Source organism: Colletes latitarsis, chromosome 10 (genome assembly GCF_051014445.1).
Source record: "Colletes latitarsis isolate SP2378_abdomen chromosome 10, iyColLati1, whole genome shotgun sequence".
NCBI classification, from domain to species: Eukaryota; Metazoa; Arthropoda; class Insecta; order Hymenoptera; family Colletidae; genus Colletes; species Colletes latitarsis.
Window position 1 is genome coordinate 28593707 of NC_135143.1, and position 15008 is coordinate 28608714.

At 35.9% G+C, this 15008-nt stretch overlaps 4 protein-coding genes across 9 annotated transcripts; 1 reads left to right on the forward strand and 3 right to left on the reverse strand.

Annotated features, from left to right (window-relative positions):
- Nucleotides 1–1426: 1426 nt before the first annotated feature.
- Nucleotides 1427–5033, reverse strand: Ohgt (E3 ubiquitin ligase component cereblon). 2 transcript variants are annotated; one of them, XM_076775234.1, is made up of 7 exons: nt 4747–5033; nt 4319–4440; nt 3791–4123; nt 3012–3261; nt 2656–2801; nt 2375–2571; nt 1427–2299 (listed from the first exon to the last, which is right to left on the reverse strand). In XM_076775234.1, the coding sequence occupies exons 1-7, from the start codon at nt 4796–4798 to the stop codon at nt 2164–2166; spliced, it is 1236 nt and encodes a 411-aa protein (XP_076631349.1). In that variant the 5' UTR covers nt 4799–5033; the 3' UTR covers nt 1427–2163. The 2 variants fall into 2 exon arrangements, with proteins under 2 accessions (XP_076631349.1, XP_076631350.1); XM_076775235.1 differs by lacking the exon at nt 4747–5033 and having other exon boundaries at nt 3791–4116.
- A 234-nt stretch (nt 5034–5267) lies between these two features.
- LOC143346298 (inactive CLIP domain-containing serine protease A3) lies at nt 5268–8741 on the reverse strand. 2 transcript variants are annotated; one of them, XM_076774272.1, is made up of 6 exons: nt 8383–8741; nt 8201–8286; nt 6693–6931; nt 6272–6502; nt 5676–5877; nt 5268–5590 (listed from the first exon to the last, which is right to left on the reverse strand). In XM_076774272.1, exons 1-6 carry the CDS (start codon nt 8492–8494, stop codon nt 5432–5434), a joined length of 1029 nt encoding a protein of 342 aa, XP_076630387.1. In that variant the 5' UTR covers nt 8495–8741; the 3' UTR covers nt 5268–5431. The 2 variants fall into 2 exon arrangements, with proteins under 2 accessions (XP_076630387.1, XP_076630388.1); XM_076774273.1 differs by having other exon boundaries at nt 8201–8279; nt 8379–8741.
- A 1543-nt stretch (nt 8742–10284) lies between these two features.
- Ing3 (inhibitor of growth family, member 3) lies at nt 10285–13109 on the reverse strand. Its single transcript, XM_076775368.1, has 6 exons — nt 12970–13109; nt 12460–12531; nt 11997–12359; nt 11496–11913; nt 11208–11406; nt 10285–11142 (listed from the first exon to the last, which is right to left on the reverse strand). Exons 1-6 carry the CDS (start codon nt 12995–12997, stop codon nt 11026–11028), a joined length of 1197 nt encoding a protein of 398 aa, XP_076631483.1. The 5' UTR covers nt 12998–13109; the 3' UTR covers nt 10285–11025.
- Nucleotides 12780–14523, forward strand: LOC143346849 (anaphase-promoting complex subunit CDC26). Of its 4 annotated transcripts, none has more exons than XM_076775390.1 (2): nt 12780–12914; nt 13962–14523. In XM_076775390.1, the coding sequence occupies exon 2, from the start codon at nt 13966–13968 to the stop codon at nt 14179–14181; it is 216 nt and encodes a 71-aa protein (XP_076631505.1). In that variant the 5' UTR covers nt 12780–12914; nt 13962–13965; the 3' UTR covers nt 14182–14523. The 4 variants fall into 4 exon arrangements, with proteins under 4 accessions (XP_076631505.1, XP_076631506.1, XP_076631503.1 ...); XM_076775391.1 differs by lacking the exon at nt 12780–12914 and adding an exon at nt 12919–12939; XM_076775388.1 differs by lacking the exon at nt 12780–12914 and adding an exon at nt 13109–13245.
- Nucleotides 14524–15008: the final 485 nt, after the last annotated feature.

Genomic DNA, 15008 nt, shown 5'->3' on the forward strand with positions numbered 1-15008 from the left:
AAGCGTGTAATTTATCCTTTGGACACTCTACACCAAGAGGTTTAAACTCAGAATTACTAGCCCTCTGAACATTCTCCGTATCATCGAGGATGGACACTCGAATGACACCATTTTGACTCCAAGTATTATTGCATGTAAGAACGTTCTTTCGTGAGTCTATTCCTCTTGGTCTGAGTTTGTATCATTTCAGCAATTCAGCCAGGAACTAGACCTAGACGATATTCCTACGGTTAGCGTAGCATCGCGTCACGATGCTTCGGCATTCCGAAGCATAGTCTATTACATCATCATTCGAAGATCAGGAGCGAGGCTGATGATCGGGCTGTTCCATGCCAAGGGCCATAACCTAAAATTACCAGCCCTACCAACGCTTTCCATGCACAGAGGAAGGGTATTCGAGTGACCTTGGCTACGAGACTATTGTAAGTAAAGACATTTGTCTTGGGTCTTCTTTTAAGAACAATATCCAGACAATATTACTATAATAAAATTGTAAAAAACCAAAACTTTATTTAACGAGGATCGATTCCAGAACTTATAAGTCGTCGTCGGAATTCTCGTAATGTGTATACTTGTAGCACATCAAAAGGTACGTAACATCAATTGTTTGTCTTTAAAATTATCAATTAGGCCTAATATTTCACACATATTAGGAACCTACAGGGTGTACAGCCACCCTTGGGAAAAATTTTAATAGGAGATTCTAGAGGCCAAAATAAGACGAAAATCAAGTGTATCAATTTGTTGATGGAGACTTCGTTAAAAAGTTATTAACAATTAAATTCAAAAATTTCAAATCGTCCTGGAAAAATTATTTTCGTTTGCGGGAGTCAATTACAATCATTTTTGGTCATTGCACGTACTCCCGAAATCCTACCTACTTTCGAGAAAAAAAATCGAGAAGGTGCTGAAATTTTTCGGCGAGAAAAAAATTTTTCAAATGATTCTAAAAAAATTATCTTCGGTTGCGGGGGTCAGTTACAATCATTTTTGGTCATTAGACATACCCTCGAAATCCTACCCACTTACGAGAAAAAAATTCGAGAAGGTGTAAAATTTTTCGACAAAATTAAAAAACAACGGTGGCCAAACACCCTGTATACTATCACCTAGAATGGGATGATTTTATTCGCGAATAACAAATTTTTTGATTCAGTCGTGAATTAACTTTTTATTTGCAACTTTATTCGCCAAGATATTGGTTTAACAAATTTTTTAATGAATTCTAAATTACTCAACTTATATTACTTTCATAAATAATATTTTTGTTAATAAAGTAAGGACGTTTGTTCCAGGTTAAATTCACATTTATTAAATTCTAATGTACAAATAACAAAATATTATTTCAGTAATGTATGTTATATATCTTCATTCGTAACTTGGATGTAATTGTTGAAGTTGGGTACAATGATGGTAGATAACATGATTTTAAACTTACTCAACAATATACCTGTATTTTCTGAGTACTAATCTAGATAAAACAAGTAAATATCATACATTGACGACCCGTTATGATTTTCTACATTTCACTGTACTAGGTAAAAAAAGAATATCACATTGTACAAAACTTTTACAGAGTTATTATCAATTTCTCACACACGACATGATGATAAATTCATGTGTTACTATATCAATATTTAAAATGAATGTGAATGTCCGTGATGACTAGTTCCATACAAATTTAGGAATTACATATTATCTAGACATTCATAGAAATATTGGAAGCAGAATAAACCGCTTTGAAAAAATAACAATTTACATTCTTTTTTTTTTTTTTTAATGTATTCTAATTTGTCCAATTTATACTTCTATGTATGTAGTTCCCACAGATGAGAAATCAGGACGTTTAATAGTCATTGCTCTTTTATACAGACCTCCAACATTAAATCTTATGAAATTTGTTCACCATACTTCAGTCATTTGGAAGTCCCCAATAAATACTTATTGTTATGTTTCATACACATCTTCATTGTCGAAGAAACAAATTTTATTTTTACTGAAAGCTCAAAGAAATTGGGCAACCAAATAATTGCATTTAGCGACAGAACGCTAAGAAACTATTTCGGGAATATACACGTGGGTTTATTAAACTAATTAGCAACAACGATGGCGTAAAATTTAACTCGTGGTTCCGTATAATGTACATTTAAACATTTGGTTCGTTCACTTCTTTTTGCTTTTTAAACTTTCACGTGTCAATCCCCAAAATGACTTCGGTTTCAAGTGACTTTCCACTGCTGTAAATTTCCATCCCATATGGGTACCGCAACACTTACACGTGGCTATTGTCCAAGCGTATCTGTGATAAATAAATTAGTAAAACGTACGACTTGAAAATAAAAATACGACGTACGAATAAAGAAGCAACTTTTACCCTGGGAACCACGTGTATTCTGTCGAAGGTGCACCACGACTTAACTGCAGGCCCTGCGCGTGATACAAAGTCACAGTGTCGTGTATAATACCAGCTCGATTGCAATAAGTACCCTGTGGACCTTCTTTACTCATTGGGAACATGTGTGACTGCTTTCCAATATAAGAATTGCATTCGCAGCAAACAAATATCTTGTCCTATAAATGCAGAACGGTGGTTTCAATTACAACAGTAAAAGTAACAGTATTTATACGGTACTCCCCATATTCCCTTCTACATACATCTTCCAGATACTTAATTTCCCTCTGCAGCCTCGAAATCGCGCAATCGTAATTTAATAATACAATTCTCTCGTATTCGTCCAGGAACAAATTTTGGGCAACCCAGAATGACAGATCTGTAGGATCTTTTGGTATGCTACTTCCCCCTGAAATTGTTCGACGTTTTAAATTTACGACGTGACTCGCGAAAAACAGAATTGATTAAATTTTTATGGATGATAATATTCTATCTAGGTAAACTTTTTTTTAAACACGAATTCTTGGTCTCTATGCGTATGCGTTATTGTACATGATATTAATATGATGTATATAATTTTTCTATGTCGCTAAATTGTCTAATACTTCGGTATGCTTACTATTTTCAATAAATTGCAGGTGTTGTCGTATTTTTAAAGAAAGTCTCAAAGGATCATATTGCCTGTACACCCAAGCAGGCCACGGAGTTACGATAGCGTCTAGATTTTCTACCCTTTCCTGCTTTTTAAAATCCTCCTCGGTGGTTGGATGTATTCGTAAATTATCTAACGAGGACAAACGTTCATCCCCAAACGGAGGTCCAAGCGTTATCTCTGGTAAAACTTTAACATTGGCTGATACTTTGTAACCCTGCATATGTACACGTTCATAAACATAAGTATATATCTGACGATAGCAACAGAAGGAAAAGATGAAAACTTAATATATACAAGATACGATCTAATAATAAAATACATATAACATTTACGCGAGGGAGATAATTACTAGCTGATAGAATATAGGCGTATAAAATACGTATACTGCAGCTCATAAATATTAAGGCACTCGGCCGAAACATCGTTAATCTTTGGGTTATTGTAACTCCAAGAAAATATGTCATCCATTAATGTTCCTGGGAAGATGCCTTAAAGTACAGACTTTAATCTCAGAGTCCAAAATTTTATACGCTTTCGGAGGTCGTTAGAATTTGAAAATATTTTTACAGCGACACACTTTTCGTTTTCTTACTTACTCGTTCGTGTGAACGGATTTTTAAGAAAATTCAACTTAGAGATGCGAAAGTACAGGGTGCAGCTTTTAAAACAATCCCAGGAAGATTATTGTACGATTTCTTTTCACGAAGTTAAACAGCAATGTGCGTACAACGTTTAAAACAGACCTGTATTATAACTTGCAAGATCTTGAACCGTTGTCTACCTATCGCTTTCAAACGAAAACCGTGTACACGATCTTCGAACGTGCACGCGTAAATTTCGGCGGTTGTGCCTACCGACACTATTTTATCATTTCCTAAACAAACGACGCCTAGTGTACGATTATTATGGATGCATGTCATTAACATTTCCTTGATCAGTGGATCGTATCCTATCATAGGTAATGTTTGACCAGGAAATAATATAACTGACTGTTTCTTTAACAATGGTAGATTCATATAAATTCCATCGTCTAATAGCGTCCTCCCTCTGAGCTCTTCCAAATTTTGTCCTAAATACTGATAATACATTAATATATTAAAAACTATATTCATTGCGAAAGTAGTAAATGTACATTATTTACGGGTATATTTTACTGTGATAATGAACTACAAATATAACATTTAGAAAGCGAAATAGCTTAAAGTTAATAAATTTGCAAGATCTATCCTGGGATGTAAAATTTGTGCGCAGAGTTTGCAACAGGTACTTACAGAATGTGTTGCTGGTAATGTTAAGTCAAAAATACATTCATTGGATACCACCATTTCTTCAGGTTCATCCTCTTCCATGTTCTCATCTTCAGCATCATTGTCCTCTTCTCTATCTCTGTATTCTGCAAAATGGGTGTTACAAATTTCATATTTCTTCCCCCTTACGGAATGTATATATGTATTACACAATAAGACAACATGGATAGTTTATTAACATAATACGAATATATAACGATATCAATTTCTTACGAAATGTGAACGCGTGTAACAAGGTACAGAAACATTTAAAGTGGAATTCGTACTTTACGATCGATTGACAACTTCGGATTTGCGTATTTAATAACAATATGTGAGAATTCCGTGTATAACCTTTAATTCTCTACTATAATCCATATACGTTGATACAGAAATCATACAAAATCATGTACCTATAACTTGATTATCGCTAGACTCGCTAAACTCGCCGTCACTTTCCATCATTGCAAATTACGTGCCTGTCGAGATTTACGAATCTCTCAAAATTGTAAACAATCAGTGCTCTCCAGTGCTTTCTCAGTTTCACAAACGTCAAACGTGATACGCCCTCTATTTGTATTTCATGCGTTTAGGTATAGATATTTAATCTGGTTTTCACGAACAAGACCATTTTATTTAAATTTTTACAGTTTAAATAAAAACATTCAATTCGTGTTCATTTCTACTGTTAACTAACGAATCAGTGAAACAGTTTTTGTTCGAAAGTTTTTTTTTAACTTTTTTAGCATTCGCGTAAACGGCGTACATATGTAAAACATTTTACGTAATATTGAACGTGTCAAGAATATATTTGGTGTTATTCAATGAATAATACAATTTTACAGATATAGTTCAAATGTTATAGTTTACGACCTAACCTAAGTTTGGAATAAAATTAGGAACAACGTCAATGATATAAACTTATTATCTTTAAATATATTTAATAACAACTTATACATTTTAATAAATAGTAGTCAATTTACATTTTTCGGTTAATCCGAACAAGTACAAAGAATACATTTCGATAGTATTTTGTATAAATTGACTGTTCTATATTATCATGTTCGGTATTTAATTTATGCAATGTGGTCGTATGTTTTAATTAAGTTGTTGCATAATCCATGAAATGTAATTATATACATTCACATATACACCAGGAACATTTTGAGTAGCACAACCAATACCCCATGCTACCAATCCGACGACCTGCCATTGACCGTTTCCAGTTTGGCACACCAATGGCGAACCGCCATCACCCTGAAAAGATACGGTCGTACGTCGAGATTACGTTATAAAATAATCATAATTGATACCAACAGAGCAGAAAATTCGAATTACTTACCGTGCATGCATCTTTGCCAGTTTCGCCACCTGCACACAAGAAACTGCCTTTACTGAGACTAAAAGATTGTCCAAGTCTGGTTCTTCGAAGGGAGGCTTCACAAGTTGCAGCGTCTACAATGGGTACATCGACTTCTCTCATTGTACTTTGATATTTTCCATTCGCACCAAACGCATCCTTTCCCCAGCCTGACACCCAACATCTTTGGAAAAATATGTTAAACACTCAATGTTAGTAACTTTGATTTTTCTAGATCGACTGTTCGACGAATCGATTATCGAAACGAGTTGATCAGTGCGAAACCAACTTTCTATCGTCCTTCCACGAGAAGAAAGCACAGCGTGCTTACATCCCCACTCTTGCTGCAGTCCGCTGATTGGCTCTCACCGATCTTAGCCAGCGTTTTCGACCAATGCCTGCGAGTCAGCAGACTGCAACAGGAGTGGGGATGTGAACACGCTGTGCCTTCTTCTCGTGGAAGAATGATACCATAACCAAAGAAGAAAGATTCAACGTAAAAATTCTTTATAGTTATCGATGCATCAATTTTTAATGTATCAATTATATAAAGTGCACGAAAAGTTTTTCGCGTTTACCTTGTATTAGCTGGAGGCACTGACGAAGGAAAACATGCGGTGTTAATATTGGGACTGCTTGAAATAGGAACAGTACCGCTCAACGTTAATACGGCTACATCATTTTGAAGATTAACAGAGTTGAAGTTCGGATGTACAGATACTTTCTGAACCGAGTATTCTCTGACTGGATAAAGTTCACTGGTAGACTGCCCATTCCATTCTCCTAATCTTACTTTAATCCCGCCATTTCTGTAACGTTTCAGTAAAGCTTAAAACCTTGAACAATTGACCTATTGTTTTTCTTTTTCGATCGAAATATCGAATTGTCTTATAATTGTCAAATGTAAATATAACACTGGTCAACAGCAAATGGTAATAGATTAACAAAGTCATAAAAATCCACGTAATTTCCGTTTGTTGACCAGTGTAATATACTTACGTGTAAGATGCTACTTTGTGGGCAGCAGTAAGTATATGATTCGGAGTAATTAGCACGCCGGAACCTGCGTAAGCATTGTTCGTTGTCAAAAGCACAGCTTGCCAAGGGTATGCTCCATAGTTGGCCTGGCCCTCGGTGTGCGAAGACGTTGTTATTTTTCGAATACCGCAGGTAGAATCGACTAAATGCCCCGAAGTAGGCGAGCAACAGTATACTTGCCCAGCGGAGCAATTCGAGCCCTTAAAAAATTCAAGATAGATCTTTTATAAAATTCGACCTCGGGCCAGAAATCTGCGTCACTTCCGGCCCCAAGCTTGTCGGATAAATGGCTCGTTAATGTATCATATTGTTATTGCTAACTAGTTTTATGGATCATTATTCGTAATAGCGCTGACCTCACCTATTTCAATAGCCTTGTAATTTGTTGGAGGGGGTATGTCACGGACAGCAAACGTCCACGAAGGACGTCTTATCGAGGACCTTCCCCCTCCATTTTGATGAAAATGGCGGTATGTAGGGTAGCAAAAAGGGGCAGGTATATTTTTAAAGTTTAAGGGGCGAAACTAACCTCCAAAGTTTCACCTCTCAATATTATTTGTTAAAGTTACAGGAATGAGAAATATTATTTTTTAGAGACCGCCATAAGATGACAAGTACACCATTGAACTAGAAATATTGTATATTTTTACTTATCGCATTGCAGATTTGAATAAATGTCTAATGTATCCCTAGACGTGAAATTCAGTAATTTATTTCTAATTCTAATAATTATATTTTGAAAATTGAAAGCAAAAGGCAATTATTTTTTGTTTCAGAACACTCACAGACGCCCCCCTCCAATGTACGACGCTGTCGTTGAAATCGGTGAGCCCGACAAAAGTTTAAATTCACATCGTTTGTTAATCTACAGGGTGTTCGGCCATACCTGGGAAAAATTTTAATGGGGGATTCTAGAGACCAAAATAAGACGAAAATCAAGAATACCAATTTGTTAATGGAGGCTTCGTTAAAAAGTTATTAACAATTAAATTCAAAAATTTCAAATCATTCTGAAAAAATTATTTTCAGTTGAGGGGGTCAATTACAATCATTTTTTGTTAATAGACATACCCTCGAAATCCTACGCAGTTTCGAGAAAAAAATTCGAATAGGTGGATAAATTTTTCGAGAAAATTAAAAAATTTTAAATCGTACTAAAAAAATTATTTTCAGTTGAGGGGGTTGATTACAATCATTTTTGGTTAATAGACATACCCCCGAAATCCTACGCAGTTTCAAGAAAAAAATTCGAATAGGTGGATAAATTTTTCGAGAAAATTAAAAAATTTCAAATCGTACTAAAAAAATTATTTTCAGTTGAGGGGGTTGATTACAATCATTTTTGGTCAATAGACATAACCCCGAAATCTTACGCATTTTCGAGAAAAAAATTCGAGAAGGTGTGAAATTTTTCGACGGAAAAAAAAAATGGCAGAACACCCTGTATAAATAAAAATTTACATACGTACCGTATTAACGATTCGAATATCGATGTTAGTAGTAGCGGACGGGCAAGTACCCGCTGATTGGCAGGTGCACATGCCGTTGCTGCTACCTGAATCATGAAATACAAATATAATTTTTAATAGGAAAAAATTAGCGTATGTAAACACTAGATTGCTATCGAAATTGACGAATTTAATTCACGTACTTGACGATATAAGGCCCGAGGTGCCATCGAAAGTTGTAAGAATCTCATTCTGTGCAGAAACCTGATTCTGCAAGATACCCACAACGAACAACGGGAGTAGCATACAGGACATGATTGAGTAGAGTCGTTACTTAGGATTTGAAAAATTTTAACTTGTAAACTTGTTGGCGTAGAAGTAGAATTTAAGCTTGTCAACTAGTCGGTGTAGAAGTCGAAAGATGACAATTCTTAGATGCCGGTTCTACGTTGATTTATATAGAATGAGGATAGGCGGATTCCCTATGTCGCGTTCGTGGCATCGTTTAGAAGAATTAACTCGTACATTCTTTCGGAACGAAAATAATGTACTTCCTTCAACAGATAAAAGAGCAATAACGCTTGGTGACATCAAAAAGGGTGTAAAATGTATCGCCTGGGTAATTTGACGGAAATTACTTCCGATCCTAATTATATCTTTATTTATGGACATAACGCGTGGCGCAACATCGCGGGATTTTTATAGTAAAATAACCGAAGTGGAACACGATGGCAAGGTTAGAAACGTTCCACGGTTTTCAAACGAAGAAGGTCAATAATCATTGGTTCGCGGTAGTTACGTTATGAATCATATGATGACATATACCATAATCGTGTCGGTTTTTCCCTTTTTGTTAGCTTTTCACACCAGACTGTTAGAAAATTAAATGTCAAATTCAATGAAAATTTATTCAAATTTATTCGTATCGTCGTATCTATCGTTAATTTACGTCAGACGATACTTGAAAAAATTTTTAATAATACGTATCGTATAATAATGGCGTTGAATATTATTTTGTGGAAATATTCATTTTTCGTGAAATAATTTTGTTTGTAGATCGAACAGATAGCGAAATTGACTGTCGACTCGTTGACGAGGCTCATTCCCACCTTCCCGTCATTATACGTTAAGGTATAAGTAGAACCGTTGCAGCTGGAAACTGTCATTCTCCCTGGAGACTCCGAAGATGTCGGATGTCCTGACTTTGATCCTAACCCCTGGTCATTCCTGGATCCTCCCTGTACTCCTGACTCTTTGACGATCACTAGTGAGTACTAGTTACCCTTTCTGACCAATTATTAGTTCGGATAATTGATGTCCCATTGCAATGGCAATTATTTGAATAGCTTTCATATACAGAAAAATAACCTGTATGTTTAGATCCGTCCCATGTGATTCTATTTTGGTTGCTTTAGAAATATGTAATTTTCAAAAAAATTTCAAATCGTTCTGGAAAAATTATTTTCGGTTGCGGAAGTCAATTACAATCATTTTTGGTGAATAAACATACCCTCAAAATTCTACCCACTTTCTAGAAATAAATTCGAGAAGGTGTGGAATTTTTCGACGAAATTAAAATATTTCAAATTGTTCTGAAAAAAATATTGTTAGCTGAGGGGGTCAATTATAATCATTTTTGGTGAATAGACATACCCCCGAAATCCTACTCACTTTCGAGAAAAAAAATCGTGTAGGCGCCTAAATTTTTCGACGAAAAAAAAAAATTTCAATTCGTTTTGGAAAAATTATTTTCGGTTGCGGGGGTTAATTACAATCATTTTTGGTGAATAGACATACCCCCAAAATCCTGCGCATTTTCGAGAAAAAAATTCAATACTGGTGAAACTTCAAACGTTAATAACTTTTTAACGAAGCCTCAGTCAAGAAATTGATATTCTTGATTTTCGTTTTATTTTGGCCTCTAGAATGGCTCATTAAAATTTTTCCCATAAGTGACCGAACGCCCTGTATACTCTAATACTTCGCTAAATTGTTAAAATTCGCTTATTCAAAAAAGCGTTGTCTCGTAAATATAATATTGATTAAAATACATAGGAATGGGATATAGGACTCTAACGAATTTAGGAAACTGTTTACGAATTATAATAACACAAATAATAAATCTGCATCGATCATTTTATTTATACACCAAGTAGCTACATTACTCCGTTTCGAAAGTAGTATTTTCTCGATTCGTTTGTATCAGCTTTTTTTTTTTTTCTTTACTTTTTCTTTCCTGAAAGCGTGGAACACTTGAAACATTACTGCTCGCACAGTCGTCAGCGAGACACTAAGCACGTCTGAACTAACAGGAGTACGTAAATACACGAAGATTGTTCGAAAGTTGTCTGACGTCATGTAAACTAGAAACGTAAATTTCGAAAATTCACCGTGAGAAATTGCCTCTGGGTATCAGTCAATCGATTGTATCGTATCCAGAGGGAAAGATGATTACCTTTCAATGTAAATTCGTAGAAACTATCTAATGTGGTCGTAGTACAGAATGGTGCAAAAAATATAAAAATATTTGCAGTTACTTGTACGCGGAACTTCTTAAAACGAAATTTGTTCAAAGCTCACTTTTTGCACCATCTCACCTTTTGTTGTATTTTTTATCTACAAAACGCAGTAAAAAAAACTGCATTCTTCTGCTTTAAAAAACAGAAATTTAAATTTCATGAGACAAGACCAGGACCAGATAAAATTACGACTTAAACTTTAAACACATTTAAAAAGTCATATAAAATCAGAATTAACAGCTTCCTAACTAAGTTGGTACTTGACGGACAGTGCCTAAGAGGTAGTAGCAATTTTTTTTCATTGTATTTGCACTGATTATAGTAGAATCAGTTTTTCCGTCCTCCGCGTCTCTTCATAGAAGATGTACATTGAGGACAGTACCACTTGCCTTTTGGCGGTGCAGTGATACCCACACATGGATAATGAAACCATTCAAATGGACACTGTAAAAAAGTAACGATAAAATTAATCGATTGTAAATGAATCGATAAGTACAAGTTTAACTTACATCTGAATTGTCACACGCGACCATATCTCCGTACGATACTTGATTACATATACAATATCTTGGCTCGTTTGGATCGTACGTCCAATCTGGATTATCCGTATCCACAACTTGTGTATTCGTAGTTATGACTGGGGGTGATACTGGTTGCTGAACAGAAGCAGCAACTACGCTCGAACTTGGGACAGCAGTCGTTACTTTTCTAAAATGCGTAATGACACCGATGTAAAAGAGAGCGAACAACGATAGTTTGACGGAAAGTAACACCGCCTGTTGACAAGAGACCCGTACTTTTTATGCTTTTTAGTTGTCTCTTGTATAGCTGCGATAGCCGTTTGAGCAGCACCAGCTAATTCTCTACTAAATTCAGCCGCGTGTACACCGCCAGTGTTGATAGCCTCGTAACTAGCTTTCAAACTGGCGGTACGTCTGCCTTGTTGCATTTGTTGCGTTGCGGCAATCGCCTGGGATGCTGCAGCTGCTATGGCATTTCCGCCAGCTCCTATGTGACCAAGGTTATAACTTACGGAGCCAACGGAGTTTGCAATGGCAGTAGGGGTCGATGGCACGCTTGTAGCGGCAATAATTGGTCCTGAATTTGCAGAAGCTGGTCGCGATTCAGGAAGACTCGGTGAAATTTTTTCTATAGCTAACCGTTTTTCTATCGAAGTAGAGGATGCATTTGAATCTCTTCTTTTTTCTGCCCGAGCTGGAAAATATTTAATACAGTTATAACGTATCCATAGTGTCAATAATACGTAATTTAGAGTAACGATAAAATAATTCACTTACAATGACTGTGATTGTCTCGTGACCTACTAGATGATGTGAAACTATACCGATTCTCTTTTTGACTACTATTCGTCGGTGGTTGATCTAATTCCAGTGACCTTTTTTCCAATATTTCCGTGATACCTTTATTATCTGCCTCTAGTTCCATTTTAAATTTGTGCAGTTCCTGATCTAATCTCCTCAAATATCTATCTACTAAGTCGTACATCTGATTAGCTAAGTGCACCTTCTCATCCGCATCCTCTAAAGTCTTGTAATACTCTCTTCTAATGGCTTCGTATTCCGCTTCCTTTTCGCTAGGTTTCATTTTTTTCGCGTTCGAAAAAAAAGTCTTTACTTTTTTTTCTAAACTGTCCATTGAATCTGAAATTGATTCGTTTATTGGAGTAATCGACAAGTCGGATAAAAAAAAAATGACGTATGCTTGAAACTGAAGTATTCTATAGCAGGTGACAGAACATACTTTGTACACCTAAGTCCATTTCTCTCATTTCTGTGAATCGGTCTCTTAATTCTTGTGGTAGATGCTCGATCACTGAAACCATAAAAGAAGGTCAACATAACCAAATAAGATTGTAGTGAAAGGGATGAATTATTTAAGAATAATTGACACTGGTCTAATTAATACAGTTGTCAAAATGTTCGTGTACTATTCATTAGGCGTTTTATAAGAACAGTTTAACATCAAAATATATGAGCAAGATCAGAGATGGCTATAGACCATTTCGAAAACATATAACTAACCTAAAATTTACACAGAATGGCGCAACAAGAAAGCACTCGTGTGACATTGTATTTAATCTTAGAGTAAAATAACAAGCAGCGTTCAAGTAATTGTGTACGATAACGCAATAACTACAAAGATATTCGCATTGGGAAAAGTTTTTGATACTTTCACGAGGGAGTATATTCGGAAAGGTTAGTAACTTTCTTGAGAAGCTGGGTAAGCAAAGCATGTCTCGTTTTTACGTACTTTCGACATAATCTTCCAAGTAAAGCATCCTTTCGTGCTGGCACTTCGTTGCCTGGTGCTTAATTTACAATTATTTACAATTTACTAAAGGGGAGTGCTTGCCGCCGTGGCAAAATTAACGAAAATTGTAGCACTCGATCGGAAGCGTGTTTACGGCGGCCAAATCCCTTGTTGTACCCACATTTTCACGCTAGTTCTGTAAATGGTGCGAATCTAGGAATAATTCGTGCGTAATATCGTATAAAGAATGTCATTTGCACGAAAATAAGTGGCTCGGCAATCAATACATTTTTTTAATGCTATTTATTTCGGAATTATTACGGGCCAGTTATCTATTCGACGTAATCCGCCATCTTAACCTAAGGTTCAGGAGTGTCTTTATAGAAACTTGGTGCCCCGTGCAAAAATATTACGAGAACGATTTCACATACTTACGATCTTCAATTCGAACTTGCTCCATTAATTTAAAACGTCACACGTTCTCTCTCTTTTATTAATTTTAGAATTTCATATATTTTCTTGTCAAAAATTTTATAATTTTAATCATCAACTTTGTATGGCACGTGCTACTTTGTTGCAATTAATCAACGCGCGTATGTTGCTTAAGATTTTCAAATATTTTCAAAGTACCAAAATAAATGTACTCTATAGCACGTGTAATTACTCTGATATTTATACAATTCGTTAAGTAGAAAAGATTGTCCGTACTTTTTTAATAAAGATTACCACGTTGTAGTACGAAGTCAAATTTGTAATAAGGTAGTGATAATGTGTTCCTAAAACTATCGATATTCAAACGTTTCATAAAACGATGAAAATTAACGAAATTATTTCGACAAAGAAAAAAAACATAGACGGTAGTGTTCTAAATTGCATGAAATTTGTTGTGGTAAGGTTCCTCTCCGTATAGCCACGTGGCGCAAGGTTATGTAAAGATTGCGTCCAGCGTGAGGTTTTCGTACTAAAAGAAAGGTGTCTTCAACTTTCCTCAGTAAAATGATACGACGCAGTCCGACGAGAATCGACTTACGGCTAGACGATCTACAAGAATACGAGACAATGAGGAAAGCTCTTGAAGCCAAGAAATCTGAAAGGCAACCAACGTTCAATCCTCCTTCGTGGGGTGGTAAAGTGCCGCAAAGTGAAATTCAAGAACGCATTGGTTACACACCGCAACAGAATCAACCGTCGCATTCACGGCCCAACATATAGTTTCTCATGTTACTAGGTTATAACTATATTCTCGTGCGCGTTAGAACGTTAACACTAGATCTACCAAAGGGAACAAAACGTCTTGTTTTGCCACTTGCCACAATGATTATCCATTTACACTTGTTTCCCGAAATTTGTTGCGACTTTTGCATCTAAAGAAATACGTTTGAAACACAATTTTGCGTTATAATACTTCTTCTTTTCTAAAACAAGTAATTTTGACTTCTCTGGTAGAAGTAGACAGGTGTCAGACCTCGGTAGTTGTAGTGTTAAAAGTGTCATCGACTGGAATTCGAACGAAATTACTCGTGCATACTTATTTCCCAAGGTTTATTGTAATGTTACTAAAATATACATGGCAGCATTTTTAGTTTCGTTTAACAGTTCAGGGAGGTAGCAATAGTAGAACATCGACAGTCGTTTAATGACTCGTAACGCATTCCTAGCGGTTAACAGTATAGTGTGAAAAATTTGCCGTATCACGGCTTAACTACTTAAACGATATGTTTGTTTAATTTGAAGCAAGACGATTGAGCGTTCGAAATAAATTATTGCTTTTAGAAACCACTCGCGTTCAGCAAGGAGGTTACGTTTCGCGACTGGTAATACATATTGTCGGTTAATCACTATCGTAGGAGACGATCGTCGCCGATGACGAAAATGCAAATTAGGTATCGTAGTTGCGCGTGTCGTAGCACGTGTAACGGGACTTAAAAAATAAAGTACGTCACCCTATGTAGAATAGAAATTATTCGAAATGCACGTATTGTCGTATCGTTCGTTATCGTGTGTTCACCACAGAACGTATTTCATCCTCTGAACCAGCA

Coding starts and splice junctions, on each gene's coding strand:
- LOC143346849 (XM_076775390.1), top strand. CDS start 13,966: ATGATACGACGCAGTCCGACGAGAATCGACTTACGGCTAGACGATCTA.
- Ing3 (XM_076775368.1), bottom strand. CDS start 12,997: ATGCTTTACTTGGAAGATTATGTCGAAA. Junction 11,914..11,996: donor ACGAGACAATCACAGTCATT/GTAAGTGAATTA, acceptor AATATTTTCCAG/CTCGGGCAGAAAAAAGAAGA. Junction 11,407..11,495: donor ACAACTAAAAAGCATAAAAA/GTACGGGTCTCT, acceptor TACGCATTTTAG/AAAAGTAACGACTGCTGTCC.
- Ohgt (XM_076775234.1), bottom strand. CDS start 4,798: ATGATGGAAAGTGACGGCGAGTTTAGCGAGTCTAGCGATAATCAAGTT. Junction 4,441..4,746: donor TAGCGATAATCAAGTTATAG/GTACATGATTTT, acceptor CCCATTTTGCAG/AATACAGAGATAGAGAAGAG. Junction 2,802..3,011: donor CCTGCAATTTATTGAAAATA/GTAAGCATACCG, acceptor GAACAATTTCAG/GGGGAAGTAGCATACCAAAA.
- LOC143346298 (XM_076774272.1), bottom strand. CDS start 8,494: ATGTCCTGTATGCTACTCCCGTTGTTCGTTGTGGGTATCTTGCAGAAT. Junction 6,503..6,692: donor CACAAAGTAGCATCTTACAC/GTAAGTATATTA, acceptor GAAACGTTACAG/AAATGGCGGGATTAAAGTAA. Junction 5,878..6,271: donor GTGCCTCCAGCTAATACAAG/GTAAACGCGAAA, acceptor ATTTTTCCAAAG/ATGTTGGGTGTCAGGCTGGG.